The sequence below is a fragment of the Corvus kubaryi genome, unplaced genomic scaffold (genome assembly GCF_017639235.1).
Source record: "Corvus kubaryi isolate FWS band 111438036 unplaced genomic scaffold, C.kubaryi_AGA036_p1.0 37392, whole genome shotgun sequence".
Taxonomy (NCBI): Eukaryota; Metazoa; Chordata; class Aves; order Passeriformes; family Corvidae; genus Corvus; species Corvus kubaryi.
In genome coordinates this window covers 13,240,097-13,259,438 of record NW_024581131.1, presented here as the reverse complement: position 1 = coordinate 13,259,438, position 19,342 = coordinate 13,240,097, and the positions used below count along the sequence as shown (strand labels likewise).

Sequence of the window (19,342 nt, the reverse complement as noted above, 5' to 3'; positions counted from 1 at the left end):
GCCCTGGGTTGACAGGTGCTTTCATTGAGGCATGGTTGTCATGTCAGCCCACGTGCACAGCTCCTCACCTCCTGCTCCCTGTCCCGTTCCCTGGCCACATGGAAAACTGGTTCAGTACTGGGACCTCACACTCCATGTCAGGGGCTAGAAACAAACTTGCATGTTTTATTTCCAGCAGCACTGCCATTGTAATTTCTTCTGCAGTTCTGAACAAGTCAGAACTGATCTGCCTCAGTTTCTTCTCCCCCTTTGAAACACCACTATCATCCTCTTAGAAGGAGGAAGATCATGGAAAAAAGTATATGAGGTGCAATGGGCTATTCTGATGAAGAGGCTGTGCAGGGGTCTGTACAACAAAGACATAGCTCCTAGCACTGTGGTCCTATCCTGTCTGAAAAAATACTTAAATCTTTTCATTAACCGTAAAAGCAGAGCAGCTGCACTCAGATGGGCAGCAACCTGGGTCCTGGCTGTCTGTCAGCCTGTACCTCTGACAGTCTATTTACATCTGCGAAAACTGATAGCTTTTGTCCTGATTTTGTGTGAAACACAAAACAACAGGAGGTCTAGAAAACAAATTTTCATTTTCTAGCAAGCTCCAAGTGGATTCATTAGAATCTGACCATTGAAACAATTCCTCGCAGTCAGCCCTTCATGTCTGGAAGGCAGCCCAAGCAGGAGCTCCTTTCAGAGATGCTATAAGGTGTCTCTATCTCCCACCTCTGGCTGGGCTGATACAGCAGGACTCTGCCACAGCAGGATGTGAGGCTCAGGGCTTGCAAAGGTCTCTTTCTGCAGATTGTAATTTCTTTGTGGAGAGGAGTAAAGCTGTTGCCTCGCTGTTTTGACTGAGCTGGCCATTGAACAGTGTCTGGGAGAGACAGGAACTCTCTTTTCTGAGCTGGGTCTGTACTTGCAAGAGGGAGTTTGATGTGGGATCCATGGCAGATTAGTCTGATGTGGGTTTTGCAGACCCTTGCAGAGCTCCCTTCCCCTGCCTACCCACCAATGCAAGGAAATGCCTGACCTTGCCCTGCAGTTTCTTCCTGGGCCAGAACTAGTTGTGAGTTGAGAATCTGATGTTTTCCCTGCAGCACCTTGTCCAAAAGCAACCTCCTAACCCTGCGTCAGTATGATGCACCTTCCCTCACTATGGAGTGGGGCTGCTCCCTGCACTCACCAGATTTAATCCAAAGGAAGGGCTCCTGCTTTGCTCAGCTCTGTGAAACTTCACACGGCTCTTTGGGAATTGCCTTCCAGGGAGATTTTGGCCTGCACCCTTCATGCACACTCCAAAACAGGTGCAAGAGGGAAGCTCTTAAAAGGATGAGTTCTCAGGCTTTGGCTCCTTTAACACTGATGCAGCCAGAGCAATCAGAACCCCTTCCATCAGGAGAAAATTTCCCTTCATCTTGACAAATCCTCCTAATTCTGCAGTCTACCAGATAACTCTGAGCTGCTCAAAGCAGGCACATTAGGATCTTTTGATCCCCACTATGCCTCCCAAAATGCACCAGCCAATCATACCTACCAGTTTGGCTACAGCAACTAATTAGAGCAGATTGAGAGAATTAGCAAAGCAAGAGTCACCTTCTTTACAAGTCACCTTCAGCCTCACTCAGTTGCGCTTGTTCTGCTCCAAGTGCCCCAGCTGAGCTCTGCCACAACAAGCTGGGCTTCTGCCCATTCAGGGTCACATTTCTCAGAAGCCTCTGCACTGTCAATTCATACAAGCCCTGAACAAAAAAATGCTGGCAGAACACGGACTTTGTTTTTCAGAGACAAATTATTCCCAATTGTTCTGTTACCAGGCCAATTAGAAAAAAATAAAGAGAGAAAATAATTGGGTTTTGTGGCTTGCTGCTGCCTAGCGGGTCACTGGCAGTGCGTGGTAGCAGCCTGGTGGGTATGTTCTGTTTGTTACAGAAGGACATGTGCTGTTAAGGCTCTCAGGAGAGTATCCCTGCTCTCCAAGCCTGGTGTGGTCCCTCTTGCTGTTCTCACTTGGGAGTGTGCTAGCAGTTGTCTCACACAGCCATTATGGGATGAACAGGCTTTGGTCCTGCTACCTGGCAAGAATCCTGGGCTTTTGGACAACTTCTGGGGAAAATGGGACAGTTGCACCCCCTCACACCCCCCAGGTGCTGGGGGCTTGTTAACAGTGATGGCACCTGGATGGACACTGATCTGTCCTGCCTCAACAAATCTTGTTGATTTTCTAATCTGGTGGTTGAAATGGGGCTTAGAGGTGAGCAGGGTGGAGGTTCTTCTTGTGCCCAGGGAAGGAGACAGTACCTTCACAGAGCTTTACTCACTAGAAATGCCGCTTCCTAGAGAGCTCATGTCCTGCCTGTGCTTGCAAAAACAAGGATGAGGTCTGTATGGTAAATACCAATATGCCTTTGCACTGTCCCACATGCCCACACAGAAGGAAATCCCTACCCAGGGCACAGGAGAGGCACACTCCTGTGTGTCCCCCAGGTAAGCAGGTAAGCACCAAGGAAGCAGATGACCTGGCTCAGCTGAAGGGCGCCAGGAGGACAGAACTGACCCAATCCTACTGTCCAGCCCCATCATCCTCAGGCAGCATCTGGCTGCTCTTCCCAAGTCCTCAGGGAGCTCCAAGTGAAGGGTGACCCTATTCATGACAGAAACACAAAATATCTGGCAGAGAGGTGGGCAGAGAGAGATGCAGAAGCCTGTGCAATCCATTACATCCCTCCATGCAGGCATATCCTGTGATGTCTCATCTTCTCCAGACACACAAAATCTGGCCTGCCCTGCCTGTGTGACAGCTATACAATCTGGCATGTGGTAAGAAAGGTAGAAATCCTCTGCTGGCAGCTGCTCCCCACAAAGGGGGTTTCTGTAGAGCAGGATTAGGCCCCTTGGGAAGACAGGAGGCACCCAGTGTCCAGCCCCTTACTCTGACTTGATTGAAGGTGCTGTTAGTTCAGGGCTCTCCTGTGCCTGCAATAAAGGCCTCTGCTTCCCACCCTGAAGCTCATTTCCTATGGCATTGACACATCCACCACTGAGAAATGCTCTCCCTTCTTTCCTACCTGGAAGTCTGGACCCTCCTCTCACCCAGCTTCCTACTTGTATCTATCCCTGACTGGCCATCCACTTCCTCAGCTTGGTGGCCACAAACTTGTTTAACCATAAGGGACAAGACAGATGTTTCCCAAAATTCCCTGGGAGCAAGAGTGTATTACCGCAGGCCTGGTTCCTACGGTATATCACCGTGTCCCGCAGCTATAGGGAGGAGGAGGAGAAGAAGATCCAGCAGGCAGGAATTGTGCAGCAAGATTGATTTATTTAATTATTTTACAAACTCTTTTATAGACTTTTTTCTTCATAGTCTAATTGGACAAAGGACCAGCCACCCCTTAGGGGTGATTGGCCAAAATCCTAAAACATCCATTATCAAAATATTTTCTACTATACCATAAACAAGACTTTCCAAGGTTGCAGGTGGCTTGATTGTTTACATTCCCTGCTACCTCTTCTGTGAGAGAGAAAAGTCTCTCACGGACTTAGAAAAATAACAAGAAGATCCTCACTAACAGCATTTTTGTACCTACAAGAGTGGACCTGCATTCTGCACCCCCTGTAGCTCCTCTGGGCAGCCCATCTTTGTCCTGCCTTGGCATCCCAGCTGGCACAGATGAAGGTGGCTCCCATAGTGATTGGCAGCAGAGGCTCCCTAGGCCAGGAAGAGCCCCAGGGCAGAAAGAGAAGCATTGCACTGTGAGTGGTGAGAAGAACAAGGTGCCACAAGTCCCTCTGCACCAGCTGGGCACCAGCTGCTTCTCCCTTTCCACAGCCTGCTCCCAGCCTCTGTGGGCAGCAGGAGGACATGGAGCAGGGCCATGCACCCATGCAGGGAGTACTGGCAAGCTCCCAAGCAGGTCTCTGTTCCCACAAGTGAGGGTGAAGGTGTTTCCCTAGGGCCAGCTGTGCTTGTCAGGGAGGGCTCACCCAGCAGCACTCCAGGTTTCAGGGAGAACAAAACCCCTGTGGGGGCTGGAAGGGCTGAGTCACACAGTGAGGAGAGTGTGGGCTCCCTGCCAGTCACGATTCTGTGGAGGAGTGGGCGTGGGGGCTGCTGTACCCCTGGGAGGCACAAATCCCCCAGGAGGCGCAGTCAGAGACAGATGTCATTGTGACTTTTAGGGTCAGACAAAGGTTCGGTAACTTGAGCTGGAGGTGCCAGTGGGCTGTGGTTACCGGAAAGAGACACAGCACTTCTTCAGCCCCTGCTGCTTCCCATGTTGGGGTCAGGAGTGGCACGGGAATGTGCTGTGCCACAGCACCCTGCAGCAGAGGTGCCACAGGGCCATATCGAGGTGATGGGGAGTACTGGCATGAGGGATGAGATGCTCCTGATGACTCCCAAGGCGATACAACAGTCAGAGCAGGTTGAGGACAGGTTCCTGCTCCCATCATGCCAGACTTTCATGGGAAAACACTGGGATTACAGGTGACTGCAATGTGCTCTTGCTGCAATACATGATTGTAGGACCTTGCCATGATGCAGGGAACGGCTCTTATAGACACAAAGTTTGAATTTTCCAGGGCCTAGCAGGTAAAGGCACAGCTTGTGAATCTGGGGCAGAACAAATCAGGCACATATGGGAGCTTTGTAGGGATCTCTTACCCCAGCTGTCATCTGCAGCACCAGGGTGGGCTGGGACTGGGGTCACAAAGTCCAGTCACAGCCCAGGACAAACAAATGATGCAACTCTTCTGATGGACGTGGGCAGAGAACAGAAGGGTGGTTCTACCTTTGCATGCCAAGATTGGAGAAAAATTGACTTGAATAAGGAAAAATCAGGAATAATGTAGCCTCCTAAGTGGCAAGGAGCTGAGTGAGCCAGCTGGAAGGACAGAGGCCATGCTACAGCAATACCTCTGCTCAGCTGGATACCACTGTCCACAGCTGGGGACCCTGTCCCTGGATCTCATCCATGTTGGATGATTGGACAAAACAGCAGGTACTTTGCTCTGCTGGGGCTGCTGCTGTCCTGCAGTTTTCCAGGCTGCCTGACTTCACCTGACAGTAGGTCTGGTTAAGACAAGTGGCTGAGACCCAGCTGCCTGAGCTGCCCTTGCTGGCAGGCAGGTGCCAGCTGGACTGCAGGCAGAGAGCGGTGGCTGAGTTGTCACCCTCCTCTGCCTTCCCAGACTCCAAAGAGTTAAGTGCTAGTTTCAAGTGTCTCTAAGGTGACACCAGGCTGCCTGCTGGATGCAGCTCCCCACAGCCCCCTCCCCATGCACACAGCACACACTCAATGCTCACTTTCTGCTTTGTCTTTTGAGAGCTGCTCCAGGTTTTGTGCACAGGCACTTTCCTCGCTGCCTACCTTTCCCCGCTGCTCCTGCTCAGCTGCTGCTGCTGGGGACAGTGACAGACGTGCCTGGCTCCAGAGGGACCTCGCAGAAGAAAATCCAAGCTCTTGCTCACTGCAAGCATCGCTATCCCTGGACTGTGCTTCTTCAGCAAACACCGTGTTCTGCACTCGCTCCCCGCTGCTCTCACGGTGCCAGCACCTTTGAGGAGTAGCACCAACATCTTCAGGTTTGTGTCAGATATTCCTCCGCTTCGGAGTGGCAGGGCAGTAGAGCCAGCAGGAGGCTGAGCTGCTGTGTCTGAGCTACCCAAGCTGCTATCAATAAACACCACCGCAAAATTTGGACGCTGTTTTTTCTCGTGCTTGTGCTCCCTCAGGGAGTTAAACCTTGCCGGGATTGTCCCACGGCCCTGGGGAGACAAAGTGGAGCATCCCTGTGGGACCCTGTGGGACACGACTGGGCTGCCCAAGAAGTTCTGGGGGCAGAGTGGGACTCCTCGCCTAGAGAGACACCTCACTCCAGCATGGCTGAAGGTCCCGAGAGCTGGAGAGACTTCTCCTCTGCCAGGAGCGATGGTGAGGTGGCCAGGGGAGCCACAGGAAGCCTCTGCGGAGCAGGAGATACAGAGAACACTGGGCGAGCACAACGCTTGGGCCTCTGCAGCACGGATCCAGCCTGGGAGGAGATGAGAGGGGCAGTGGCCATGGCAGAGGTGGAGGAGCAGTTCCTGCACTTGGCCATCAGAAAGCAGGTCTCCTACAGGTAGGAACATCTGGGTCCCCAAGTGTCAGGGCTGCACTGGGGCAGTGGAGTGGCCTGTCCCTGAGGCATCTCCCTCCCAGGGGGTCAGGGATGGCTCTTTCCAGCGACCACTAGCACATTCCCACCAGAAACTATCTCAGCACGGAAACAAGGTAACCAGTTAGTCCAGTCTTTCCCATCGCGTGCAAGAGCCCCCTCTGCAGTGGCAGCCCCATTATCACCTTTGCAGACCCCCTTATTTCCCTTCTACCCAACTCCCCCTTCCCATCCTGGGGCTGCAATGCCTCCTAGACAGTGGTCTGGGTACCTTGCAGCAAGAGGAGATCTGTCCTGGCTTTTGGCGTGACTCTTCTGTCACAACTCCTGTTCTTACCTCCCCCCTGCTATCACCAGGCAAAGCTGGCAGAGGTGAAAAGTGATTCTTACAGCTTTCATGGGGCTTATGGGAGCCACTGCCTGGTGATACTCAGGTGAGCTCCTATTCCCAACTCCAACCATAATGTCTGAAATCCTGCTTGGGTCAGCATCTCCAGGACTTCAGCTCTATTCTTCTGTCACAGCAAATAAGGTCTGGTGTCCCACCCTGCCCTTTCCTTCGTTAGAAGTGTGTTTGAGCCCTTCTATGATTTACTACCCCCCATCTTTGCAGAATAGCTTTCAGGTGTAAGTGAGGAGAAATCCTTTGACCCTGCACCTGCCCAGAGTAAACATGAGCACTTGCAGAACTGACCCTGGACTTCTGTGAGAGTCTGGGACTAGGAGGAGGGGAGAAGGCAGGAGCTGCCTTCTTACCATTCTCCAGAGCTAGCTTGGCCCAGAGATGTTTGTGTCCTTCTGAGCTCCATGTCACCATGTCATGCCATGTTCAGCAAGTGCCACAAAATTTACAAGCAGGTGGAACACTGACATAGAGAATCTTGGTGCCATGCCCGCTGCCATGGCAGACAGAGAGGCTGGATGAGCTCTCCTGCCTCTGGTCTGGGCCTTGGGGACCCTGGGGTGCAGAGCTTTGCCAGGGGGAAGAGTTTGGGCAGGAGCTGTCGGTCACCCCCCATCTGCACTCCCACGCATACAGCAGCTCTTTCCCCCCCTTGCAAGGGCTTCAGTGCAAGCTGTGAGCAAATTGCTCTCTAATACTGCGGTAATGGGAACTAATGGGAAACCTTATTAGTGCCTGCAGAGCAGGAGGGGCCCCAAAGCTGACTCATCCCCATCACTTGTTATTCCTGTCGTGGGTGGCGAGCAGGAGCCAGGGTGGCAGAGACCTGTCCAGGTCTCCTGTGTCCCTGAGCCTTGCCACAAGCTGGGGCAATGAGCAGCTCTTCTGGTCCTCATTCTGTACCCAGGGCTGCTCACTGAGGCACCAGGCAGAGCTGGGAGGGTCTCGGCCCTGATGGCACAGAGGATGAGGAATTACTGTGCCAGGCAGAGCAGGATTTTCTCCTCTTAGCTGTCTTCTCCAGATGTTCACAGTGTGTTTTGCGAACAGATTAGCCAGCTGCAATTTTCCAGCCTTCCCAGGGGAGGAAGGGACCATATTGCAACCTAAATTATCAGCCTGAATTTGTTCCAAAATTATCTAAGGTTGCTAGGGATTGTATACACCCTGCCCATCCCACCCCAGCCACCCCAAGCAGGTGGCGCAGTTGACGTGCCCCAGCCTGTGCTGGCCTAACACAAAGCACCTCTGTCCTACACAACTCTCACAAGGGGTCTCTTTGCAAGGGACTTTTCCCCATCCAATGCAGGCTTTGCAGAAGGGAGGATTCTGAGAGGCTAGAGGGAATGCTGCAGCAACCTGCAGGCCAGCAGCAAAGGAAGAAATGCTTGGGATGAGCTGCTTCCTCCACCCAGTGTTTCGGACAGCCAAGCAAAGGGAAGGAGAAATGGGAGAGGAAGTATCTGGGGGTGGAAACCTGCTTGTTCTGTCCCGTGACACCCCTGTAGTTTCAGGTCCAGCTGCTTCCTCAAGCAGGTCAGGTGGTGATGGAGCTGTTACCCAGAGGTGGGCTAACCTCCTATCATGTGCCCCTCCTGCAGAGTGAGAAGTCCTAGGGAGCTGACAGAAATCCCCTTGCTGTGCTGTCCAGCTCTGGAGACACTTACGGAACCCTGGTACAGAGTTTAGAGGACCTCCTCCATGGGCCGTGGGCATCACAGGTATCCTCAATGTCAGCTGAAGGTTGGAGGCCCCAGCCCCCTTGCTGCCAACCTGCCTGCTCCTGCTGGGACCCATTAGTCATCACGAGGGGCAGGCGGCATAAGCTGCTATATAAAGGTTTTGAAATGAGCAGAAATGATATTAATCCCATGGAAATAAAGTTCCTTCCATAAATAGCTGCCACGGTGTATGGAGGCGCCTTGGGCGGGTGGAAGAGAGCTCAGCACTCGGGTTATATTTAGGGATTTGAGTAGCAGTTTCGTGCCAAACTTATTAATGATGCTGGCTTGTGCACCAGATTTGCACATTCTGGGACAAATTTTCCCAGTAGGAAGGTGCCTCTGCAATGCCAGAAGGACCCAGTGCCCTCTGTCACCACAGCAAACGCACAGCAAGCACCAGGATTGTGTGCCTCGATCCCCAGACAGTCACTTCAGACAAGGGGAGTCCAAAGTCAGCTCCTGCTTGCCTTGAGTGTCTCCACCAAGGTTTTGTGATGGGGCAGGATCATCTCTAGCTCCCAGAGTCGGGTAGCTCCGGTGGCAATAAGGCAAGCTAGAGGCTGGTGGAACTTTGCTGTAGGGAAAGCCAGCCTGGAGCCAGAGGCCTGGGACAGGTGGTGGCAGGTCACAGCAGCACCCTGCAACCTCCCCCGAGCAGTTGTGGGTTCCCTCTCAATTTCATCATTGCTTTCAGGGTGATGCTTGCAGCAGTAGCCTCTGTCACTGCCACTGCTCCCAGCAACCCAGCCCGGAGGGGTGTTTACCCAGAAAGGAAACCACAAGCGCACAAAAGCTCCTGTACAAGCTCTCCGCAGGCCCCGTCTATGGGGCGGGGTGCCAGGTGTCAGACACGTACCCTTCGGCTCTCGGTCACGGCCGGAGGTAGTGCCTGGACCAGCCCAAGCACCACAGGGCTCCACACAGGCATCTATGGCAGCAGGAAGAGTGGGTCCTGTGTCCCTCTGTGCCCCCCCAGGCAGCTCCCATCCCTGCCAGGGAGATGTGAGGCACCTCGGCTGTTCAGCGCGGTTCCCGGCTGGCAAATAGGACGCAGCTAATGCATCTCACAGGGTGTTCTGTGCCAGGAAGCTAAATATAACCCGCAGAGTGGAGCAGAGGGGGCTTCTTTGAAATGTAAATAGCAAGGGAGCTTGGGCATAGAGCAGGCCAGAGGGGAGAGCTGGAAGAAGCGGCTGGAGAGAGTGAGGTAGGAGTCCTGAGGGGCCCAGGGGAAGATGGTTGCCACTCTCTGCTGTCTTCTCTTCCTTTTGCCTTCAGATCTGGATTCTGGATGTTTGTGAAGACCCAGGACAGCCTGGGCAGCGCAGGGGCTGAGGAAGAAGGAAAGGAAAGCCTCCACTGTCTGCAGGGAGAAAGGGACAGAGAGGGGATCTCCTTCCTCTGAGTCCTGCCTGCTGGCCTTTTAATCGTGTTAGCCCTGCTCTGCAGAGCAGCATAATCAAATTCCCACTCGTTTCCAGCAAGCCAAGCCTGCTCCACTCTGACAGAGACATTTGTCTCTGCATCCCTCTGTGCAGCAGGGGAAAGGAGATGGGTGGCATGGCCAGAGGGAAGTGCTAGAAAAGAGCAGGTGGCTCCTCACAAAACTTGGTCGGGGGTGACAAGCGTCTCCCCTGCCCTGACTTTCTCCAGAACCAGGGACAAGCTCTGCTGGGCCCCACTGTCAGACACAGGGTCTAGTGCACGGCACAGGGGTGGGATGGATTCGGAGTTGGCATCACCCTGTGCTTGGTGCACAATGCTGGTGCGTGTTCACTCTCATTCTGGCTCTCATTCCAGACGTTCCTATGTGCAAGGCAGTGGTGAACTGGATATGGGACTGTGTGTAACAAGAGATAGAAACATCCCAAGAGGCAATTTTGGAGAAACAGGGAGGTTGTGGGTACAGCCTGGCTGTGTAGCGACATTCCTGCAGCACTCCCAGGGAGGGGTGGCATAATGCAGCCCCAAGCCCCATCTTAAACCAGGCACACTGCCTGGTTTAAACTGACCCAAGACCCTGCTGCTGCCAGAGGGGATGCTCCTGCCCTTCCTCCTGCTGTGTTTTTTCCACATCAGGCAAGCCAGGTCGGCTCCCTGAGGCAGCTGAGCACAGCCTCCCTCCCCTGTTTGTCCCCACAGCCACAGCCTCAGCTTTGCATGTGGTGTGGGTATACAGGGGGACCATGGGGTGGGACTCCCCGAGCAGGCCAGCAGGAAGGTTGTTAGGGGCACTAGCCAGTGTTAGGGGCAATGCCAACCTACATCTGAACACTCTGGGTGGGGAGAGCAGGGATCCCTGAACCAAGAGTCATCCCTTTCCCTGACCACTCCCTCCCTTATCTGATCCTGTTCACAATGTAACCCGCAGGCAGGTATCTTGCTGAATTGGGCTGAAGCGGGCAGCTTAATCCTTTCAGTATCAGGGTGCTGCACAAACTAGCATGAAGACAAGGGTGCCAATTCACAGTAACATCCAGCACAGTGACCTCCATCCCTCTCCTGTGCTGCATACAGAGAAGCCTGTGCCAGCAGGGTCTATCTCCTCTGGCCTCCTGACCAAGAGCACCCAAGACTGGGAATTCTAGGGGTTGCTCTATTACCGCAGGCCTGGTTCCTACGGTATATCACCGTGTCCCGCAGCCATAGGGAGGAGGAGGAGGAGGAGAGAAGATCCAGCAGGCAGGAATTGTGCAGCAAGATTTATTCATTTAATTATTTTACAAACTCTTTTATAGACTTTTTTCTTCGTAGTCTAATTGGACAAAGGACCAGCCACCCCTTAGGGGTGATTGGCTAAAATCCTAAAACATCCATTGTCAAAATATTTTTCTACTATACCATAAACAAGACTTTTCAAGGTTGCAGGTGGCTTGGTTGTTTACATTCCCTGCTACCTCTTCTGCGTGAGAGAAAAGTCTCTCACGGACTTAGAAACTAGCGAGAAAATCCTTGCTAGCAGCATTTTTGTATCTACATTGCTCCACAGTTTTGCACCAAGCCCAAGGGACAGAACCGTGAAAGGATACACGGACACAGCACACAGAGGATGGTGAAGGTCCCGGGGGTGTGTTACTTTTCCAACAGCCTCACCAAGCCCTGGTGCTCCTGATGCTCCTGGGTAAGGGGACTAGACATCAACACCACGAGACAGAGAAAGAAACATGAAAGGGAAATGTCTGCAGGCAGGGAGAAAATGCAACTAACCCATCATGGCATGCAAAGCAGCAGGGATGACGAACCCTTTCCACAATAACAAAACTCTCCCTTCCCTGATCTGTGAGCTGGAGTCAGGCATCCAGGACCTGCCTTTTCCTCTCTCTGCACAGTAATTAGTGCAGTGGGTTGTGTTCTGCTTCAGAGCTTGCCCGGTGAGATCAAGGTCTGTCAATGATTTTTTTTTTTTTTTTTTTTTGCTTTTGATAATGGAGTTTAAAGCAAGACCATGTGCCCCTTTAGAAATGCCATTTGTGCAGGCTGCCAGAACCAGCTTTGCTTGCTTGCCTTTCTCTGGCCCACAGAAGCTGTCCACAGACCCTCTTGGTGATCTGAAGCTCTCCTGGAGCCAGAGCACACCAAGCAGCATCCGGTTGTGAAGAGCTGGGGTTTTTGGAGGTGGGGACAGGCCAGGCTTGCAGGCTTAGGCTGTGTCGCCCCAGACTGGGAGATGGATGACGAATGTCAGGCTGTTTCTTCACTCTTTGGAGGCCTCCTAGATGGTTCTACTTTTCACACTGCCCATTCCTGGTTTATCAAGGCATTTTTTCAACGAATTCCAGTGCAGAGTGAGCAGATGCTGGATGTTGTTTTCAGACCCACCACACAGGGAGGATGCATCCACCCAGGGGTTGTGAGTGCTGTGGTGCCCTGCAGGGTAAGGAAGTGCATGACACAGGGCAGGTGGCAGGAGGACAAACCCACTGCCATGGCACAGTGCACATGGCAGTGCTGAGACAGCTTTGGGCGAAGGGGCTGTCTCAAGTCTGGGGGCATTCAAAGAACCACCCAGCAAGGGAGGTGCGGCTCCTCGGCGCGCAGCCCAGCGTGCCAGGACGTGCTCCTGCTTGCTGAGGGTGCGCACGAGGCTTCGCTGGAGCAGACCCGGCTGAGGAGATGGCCAGCGCCGTGGGAAGAAGGCCGCAAAGCCGGCTGTGATGACAGCCGCCCTCACACTTCCAGGAAGTGCAGAGAGAGGAACCAGGTGGAGGGTGCAAACAAAGCCGGGGCCCCGGCCGGGCGGCCGAGCACTGCCAGGGACCTGCCCTCGGGATGACTCCGGAAAGCGGCCGCCGGGGGAGGAAGAGCGAGAGTGAACCCCGGGCTGGCTGAGCGCATCAGCTCATGCTGCGGCAGATGTGGCGGCATCGCTCCTGGGACGTTCCCCAGAGCCCTCCGGGGGACGTAGATATAAGGTATCCACCGAGCTGGGCTCTGCCGCCTTCCTCGTACTGTTGGGGGGCTAAGGTGCTGTGGCGGGTGCTGACAGCCCGTGCTTTGTGGGCTGGGGGAAGGCTTCCCGTGCTCGCCCAACGCCTCGCCAGCAATCCCCTCCTCTTCTCTTAGTGCCTGGGCTTGCGCAGCACAACCTCCCAGCCAGGATGTCACAGGGCCGCCCGGGCGCTTTCGACGCCAAGCCTGTGAGCACAGCGGGCCAGCCGGGCTTTGCCTGGGCTGTCGATTTCTGGGAAGCAGCAAGGTGTGTCCCCATCCCCACCAGCCCTCCTGGAAATGGCTGGTGCTCGAGGTTCCCAGTGGGACCTGCCCCAGGGTGTTAAGGGTCGGCAGGAGCACTGTGCAGCGGGCAGCCAGGGCCCTGCCCTCGCAGACCCGCAGCCCCGGCTTTCAGCCTGGCTCCGCGCCCTTGGAAAGTGGGGAAGCTGCCGTTGCGGCCGGCACATTTTCCATGCAAAGGAGGGCTGGGAGAGCTGCTCCTTGCCTGGACTGGCAGCCATGGCCGGCAGGCCTGCCCCTGCCGCTGCGCCAGCGGCCGCTGGGCCAGGGTGTCGCTGGACTCAGGGAGAAGCGGGGCAGGCGCTCGCCGGGCTGGGTAAGAGCCTCAGGGCTGGGTAAGAGCCTCAGGGCTGGCCTCGGCGACAAGGCCGGCAGTGGTTCCCGGTCCCCGGAGAGGGCGGTGGGGCTGTTGGCTCCGTCCCCCCCGTCCGGCGGTGAACAATGGGAGGCGGAGGCAGGGGGAGGCTCCGCTTCTGCCGCCGAGCCTCTTCCGAGCGCGGGGCGGCGGCGGGGCTGACACGCGGCTTCCTGAGGCGGCGGCGCCGGGCGCGGGGCCACGGGACGGGATCCGCCGCCAGCCCCGCTCCCCAATCTCGGCAGGCAGCGCTGGCGGCGCGGCCGGCGGTCCCACCGGTGAGCGGCTGAACTTCCTGCCCGCGGCCCGGTGGGGCGGGGGAACCCGGGCCGGCCGCGCCCCCCACCCGCCCTCGGTGCCCTCCCCTGGTTTGGAACCCCGGTGGCGGCGGCGCTGCCGAGCCCTGAGCTCGGCCATGCAGGCGGCTCGGCCCCCGCCGTCCGGCGGCTCGCCCTCCGCCGCCTCCTCTGACACCGCCGCCGCCACAGCCGACTCCTCCGGGGCGTCAGGTGGCGCCGAACCCGAGTGGGGGCCGCCGCCCCCTCTGGGCCGCCGCCACAGCAACAAGCGCTTCACTGGCCTCAAGCTCTTCGGGCGCAGGTGAGCACCTGGCGGGGCGGGCGGCGGGACGGTGGGTCCCGCCGGGCGGGCGAGCTCCGGGTGGTGCCTGTGCCGCCGCCCCGGCACCTGGCGGCGGAGCGGGGCCGGAGGGAGCTACGCTCCCGGGCAAGGGCTGGCTGTAGGCGGCTGGAGCATCCGGAACGGAGGCGGCGGAGCACCGGCTTCCGAGGAGCCTCCCGCCGCCGGGCCGTCGGCAGCCGCCTCACCAGGCCCGGTCGAGGGGCTGACCCCGGCTGAGCGCAGCCGCAGGGGGATGCGGGACACGGTGTGGGGATGGAGCGGGGAGTTTGCTTTTCCCTCCTTTCGAGCTCTTGGCACGAGCGGTGGGAAGCTGGGGAGCATTGCCCTCGCTGCGCGCTGTCCTCCCCGTGGAGTCGGAGCCTCGTCTCCGGGGGATTCGCTTCCACCCACCTAGAACTGCCTGTCTCCATCCCCGCACACCCGTCCCGTGCTTTGCCTGCGACACTGGCAGTCCTGCCGCGCCGGGGGATGGCTGTGCTCGCTGGGATCCCGGCTTCGCATGCATCCTTCCCAGAGCCAGCCGGGCTCCTTATGCCTCCCTCAGCCTCTCTGTTGGCCTCGTGGAGATTTGGACCGTGTAAGCGAAGTACCTCTAAGTACCAGAGCCTGGTACCTCTGCCATCCGGAGGTCTTTGAAAACATTGAATAACTGAGGTCTGAAGGAACCTCTGGAGATCGCCTGGTCCACACTGCTGTCTCAAAGCAGAGTTGAATTTGATCGGGCTACTGATGTTGAGTTTTGAGTGTTGCCAGGGTGTAGAGAACACAGCTTCCATGGACACTCGCTCTCGTGCTTCAGCTCCTCGGGATTTTTTTTCCTCTAATAACTATTCAATTTCCCTTGTTGCAACCTGTGCCTGGTCTCTCTCAGGTTGTCACTGTGCACGTCTGGGCAGCATCTGACCCAATTTTCTCTGTACCTTCCCATCAGGTTCCTGAGGATGGTAATAATGTTCCCCCTCAAACTTTTCTGCAGGTTAAACTGCCCCCATTATCTCATCCTCTCCTTGTACTTGATTACTCTTGCCCCAGCTGTGTTGGTGGCCCTGTGACAAACTTGCTACATCTCATGAGTATTTTTGGCATATGGGAGCAGTTGAAGCAGGATGCAGTGCCACCAGGGTGGTATCACACGTGCTGAATGGAGGGGAAAGGCCCCAATTTCAACCTCCACAGCCAAGCCGGAACTGGGAGTGGATGGCTTGCAAGGTCACTCCACCACATAGTGGTGTTCTCTCCTCTGGTTTCAGAGCTGTCGGCAGTGGCTGCCTTGAGCTCCTGGCAGTCCCTGCCCTGCTCCAAATACTGTGTGGCATCTCTCTCTGACTCCTGGGGCTTCAGGCTGTTGTTACTGCAATGTAGATGAGAGCCAAGGGGAAGTTCTCCAAGTGTGAATAACCTTTGGCAGTGTGGACACATGGGGAGAGGCAAAGTGGGATGGGCAGGAAGAGCTGGAGGAGGCCAGCAGGCCTGCCAGGATAACTGGAAATGCCCATTAGGTTGTTTGGTGTATGGATACTTCTCTCATCCTTGTGCTGCTGATGTAGGGACCCAGTTCCCTCTGGCTCAGGATGATGAATGCAGCACCCAGAGCTGTAGGGTAGTGAGGAGAGATTCCACAGACCTCTGAAATTGAAGGGGTCCCACACACACCAGTGGGAGGCAGACTCGATGGGAAGTCATGCAGGATAATTAGCTGCATGCCACCGTATTCATGCCCACCTGAGCGTTGGAGCAGAGGATGGCATGAAGTTTCTTCACCTCCTCTGAGGGAATTACGAGGGAAGGCTGTGCTACGCTTCCTTTTGTCAAGAAGGAAATCCAAATACCCCCCAAATGCTGTCCAACAGCCATCATTGAGGAAATTTGCACCCTCTTCTATTCTGAGATTTACCCAGAGTGTCTGGGAAACCGGTCTAGAGGAAGATAAGGTAATCAGGAGGAATTTGCTCACTGGCAGCAGTGAGTCTCTGGAGAGCCTTGGCTTCAAGGAGAGGGGTCTCCTGAGGTGGACACCCTATGCTGGACTCCACCTGCAGCAACACTGGGAGGCATGGCCAGGGGAGGCAGGGGTCTGCAAAATGGAAAGAGAGCCTGTCTTGTCCCCAGGGCAGGTGAGCCCTCAGGGGATTTGAAGCAACAGAAAGGTGAGCCTCCAAGCTCTGGCCTCTGATGGTATGTTAGTCCCGTGTTTTGCAAGCAGGCTTATTTCTGTACCTTATAATTGCTGTACAGGAGGGTGGAGTAATTGGCTCTAGAGCCGACAGAGACAAGTGCACAATACATGCATCCAGGCCATGGATGGGTAATTCTTTTAATTGGACTGATAAAGAGATTGGGGTTGATCAGATAAGAGGTGGTTAGGATTAAATTGCCATCCTAAGTGCCCTGTTTCTTGTGCTATAAGTGAACTGCGCAGTTTACCCTTTCCAGGGATGAACTGGGGAAGGAGTGTAAGTGCTGGGGACAGTGCCTGTTTCTTGCTCGCCCCCGTGCCAGTGAGCTGGGATGCTGAAATGGATCTTGCCTGTGGGCTTCAGAGCTTCTGTAACAAATCCCACTTCGAAGGAAGTATGTGTAATAGCTGGTGCGATAGCATAAGCAGGGACCATAGCCACCAGTGGTGCAGCTGGCAGATGGTAGTCCAGCAGAGAGCATGGGACTAAGTTTTTGTCTGGGACCCTTTGGCAGGTCTTGTGCTGAAGCCTGCACGTGAGCCTGGGGGTGCCTGCCACTGCCCCAGGAAAGGTCTGTGGGTGGCACAGCCTGTGGGTAAACGGCACTCAAGAAACTGAGCCGAGCACCCGCCTACGTCTTTCTGGGACGTCACTTGTCACTGTCTTTCTTGCAGCTTGATGCTTACACCCATGTGAAAGCTGAGAACGATGTGCCACTGGGATGGCGGCCCAGCCTTCCCCATCCCTGCTGTGTGGGGGGTGCCCTTGAACCTTGGGCCCACTTTCCCCTGTGCGGGTGCAGTAGAGGGGCTGTGCAGTGGGGTAAGCCCCAAGTGCCCTGGGGGAAGACCAGATGGTAGTGAGGAGCCTGAAGTTTGTGCTCTGCAGGCTGGCAGGCTGAGAGCAGTGCTTCCCTCGGGACAAGCTTTTTCACAAGGCACCTTGCTGCCAGCTAGCTGTTGAGCAATCATCTTCCTACTTCTCCTCTATGCATGTAGATTTTGTATGCCTCTAGCTCTGAAACCCTCCAGCCTCTGCTCCCCATCCTGCTCAGAGGTGATGGGTAGCTTTAGCTGGGCCTGTGGGGATCCCCAGCTGTCCCCTGCAATGACACTTGGGCTTGTTTGCAGGGCAGATGGGATGTGCCGAGAGAGTTGTTTCCGCTGCTGTGTTTGCTCTGTGATCTCTGCTCAGGGCCTGACCTCCTGTGGGGCTGCTCAGGGACTTTTTATCTTGATGGGAGAAAAATAAAGCACTGGGCACACTGAGCAGCCGTACCTGTTGGCAGCCAATGCAGCCTTGCAGCAGAGCCAGGCTGGGGCAGCTGCCAGCTCAGTGGGGCTGTGGGATAGGACAGGGAAGGATCAGAGCATGGGGGGTCTGACTGCTTCCAGAGGCTGAGGTCCTCCATGGTGTGGACCCTACCTGCTACCTGCCTTGTCTCTCCAGTCGCAGGCACTCTCTGGCAGCTCTCCTGTGCTCCCAAGATCAGAGCAGGGGCTGCCACAGTGACATGTACCTGCACCAGAGAAGGTGTCAGGACCTTTAATTATAGCATCATAGAATGGTTTAGGTTGGAAGATCATCCAGTTCCAATCCCCCCACCATGGGCAGGGACACGTTCCACTAATCTTCTTAAGAGCTGGAGCATCCTTTCCAGGAAACCCTGTAATCTCTTCAAGGGGCTGAAAGGAGGGAGGATGACAGACCTGCAAGCGGGGAGAGTTTGAGAGCTGTTTGATTGTGTGAGTCCTCTTGGGGACTAAGGAGATGCTCGTAAGGGGAGACGAGCCCTCTGCAATGGGGGCAATGCTCTCACGAAAGGCAACCTGAGCTCTGGCAGGTGGTGGGAGACACAGTGTAGGATTTCCTTCAGTCATCATTGTGCAGTGCCTGGGGAGCAGACAGTCTCCCCAGAGACTTGGCAAAGCCTCTAAATTTAACTTGCAGCTCTGCTCTTGGTGAAGCTGTTTTCTTTTTCCCAGGTGACTCTGTGAGCTGAATGTCCTGAGTTATCTCTCAGCCATGCATTCGCTTGCTTGCTGGTTATTTTAAACCAGTGCTGACTTTGAGATACTGAGTTCAAGAGTAGAGTGAGGGCTGTAGGCTGACTCGTTGACTCTTGGGTCCACAAACAATCTTTTTTGGGAGAGATGGGGGACTGGCAGTAGGTGAATGGCTTCTGCTGGAGACTTTTGGAGGTAGGGAGTCTGGTGGAGATCTGACTTGGGAACACGGGCTAGATGTGGAAATAGGGGAAACCTGTTCTGCTAGTTCTTGAGTTGGCACCAGGCTCTGGGGATAATAAGTGGCTCTGTCTTTGCAATCCTGAGTTCAAGAGCTTTCCCTGGGCCAGCTCTCCAGTAATACGAAAGTAATACTCAGTGTTTCTGTTGCAACTTGCAGACCCAGCAGCAGCTGCAGTCTGTCTTTGGGAGCTGGGAGGCTTTCTCCTTTTCCCCATCAGGATGCCAGGTGGAGGGTGAAGCTCAGCCAAGGCAAGCAGTGAGGCTGCGCTGGCCAGGCCGGTGCCCAGCAGGGATGGAGTCCTGTCCACACTGGACATATGTGTTAGACCCAGTGCTGTTCTCTTCCTGCCTGCAGTTTAGGGGTTGATGCCTTAGGGTGCTAATTTTGTAGTTAACTGTGAGCTCTGCCCCCAGGGAAAGCTCTTCCTCATTGTGCCAGGATGAGGAGCTGAGATGATCTTCTTCCCACTCCATGCTGTCCCAGACAGTAGGACTTAATGGGCCTCTTTTCTCAGCCCTGCCTGCCCGGCAGGTTGTGCTGTCTGGGTTAGGCTGTCAGTTCCAGTTTCTGCCTGTGACCATTGCTCTCATGCCCAGAAATAGCCTGGCTGAGCTTTGCCCATCTAACAGCTGTCAGCTCTTCCCAGTGGATCAGGGCCTGGGGAAATAAGCTGAGCGTGCCCCATCTCAGAGAAGCCCTGCCCAGCTGTGAGAACTGGAGACCTGTCTCTGGGGGGCTGCAGGATGCTGCCCAAGCTGTGGGTGCAGGGTGGTAGATACATGGCACTGATGGGAAAGCCCCACTCTGGGAGCAGACAGAGGTCTGGCTGGAGGTAGTCCCACCCTTTGGCTGCTGCCCTGTCCTCCATGTGCCCTGTGTTGGTGGGAGATTCCTTTAGCGTGTCTCA

At 55.2% G+C, this 19,342-nt stretch overlaps 1 protein-coding gene across 1 annotated transcript in view; it reads left to right on the top strand.

The window, feature by feature from the left end:
• Positions 1 to 13,722: 13,722 nt before the first annotated feature.
• Positions 13,723 to 19,342, top strand: part of DGKZ (diacylglycerol kinase zeta) — a 46,614-nt gene continuing 40,994 nt past the window's right edge. The window contains exon 1 of the mRNA XM_042038778.1: positions 13,723 to 13,966. Coding sequence (XP_041894712.1) covers positions 13,782 to 13,966 — 185 coding nt within the window. The 5' untranslated portion in view covers positions 13,723 to 13,781. The remainder of the gene's footprint in view (positions 13,967 to 19,342) is intronic.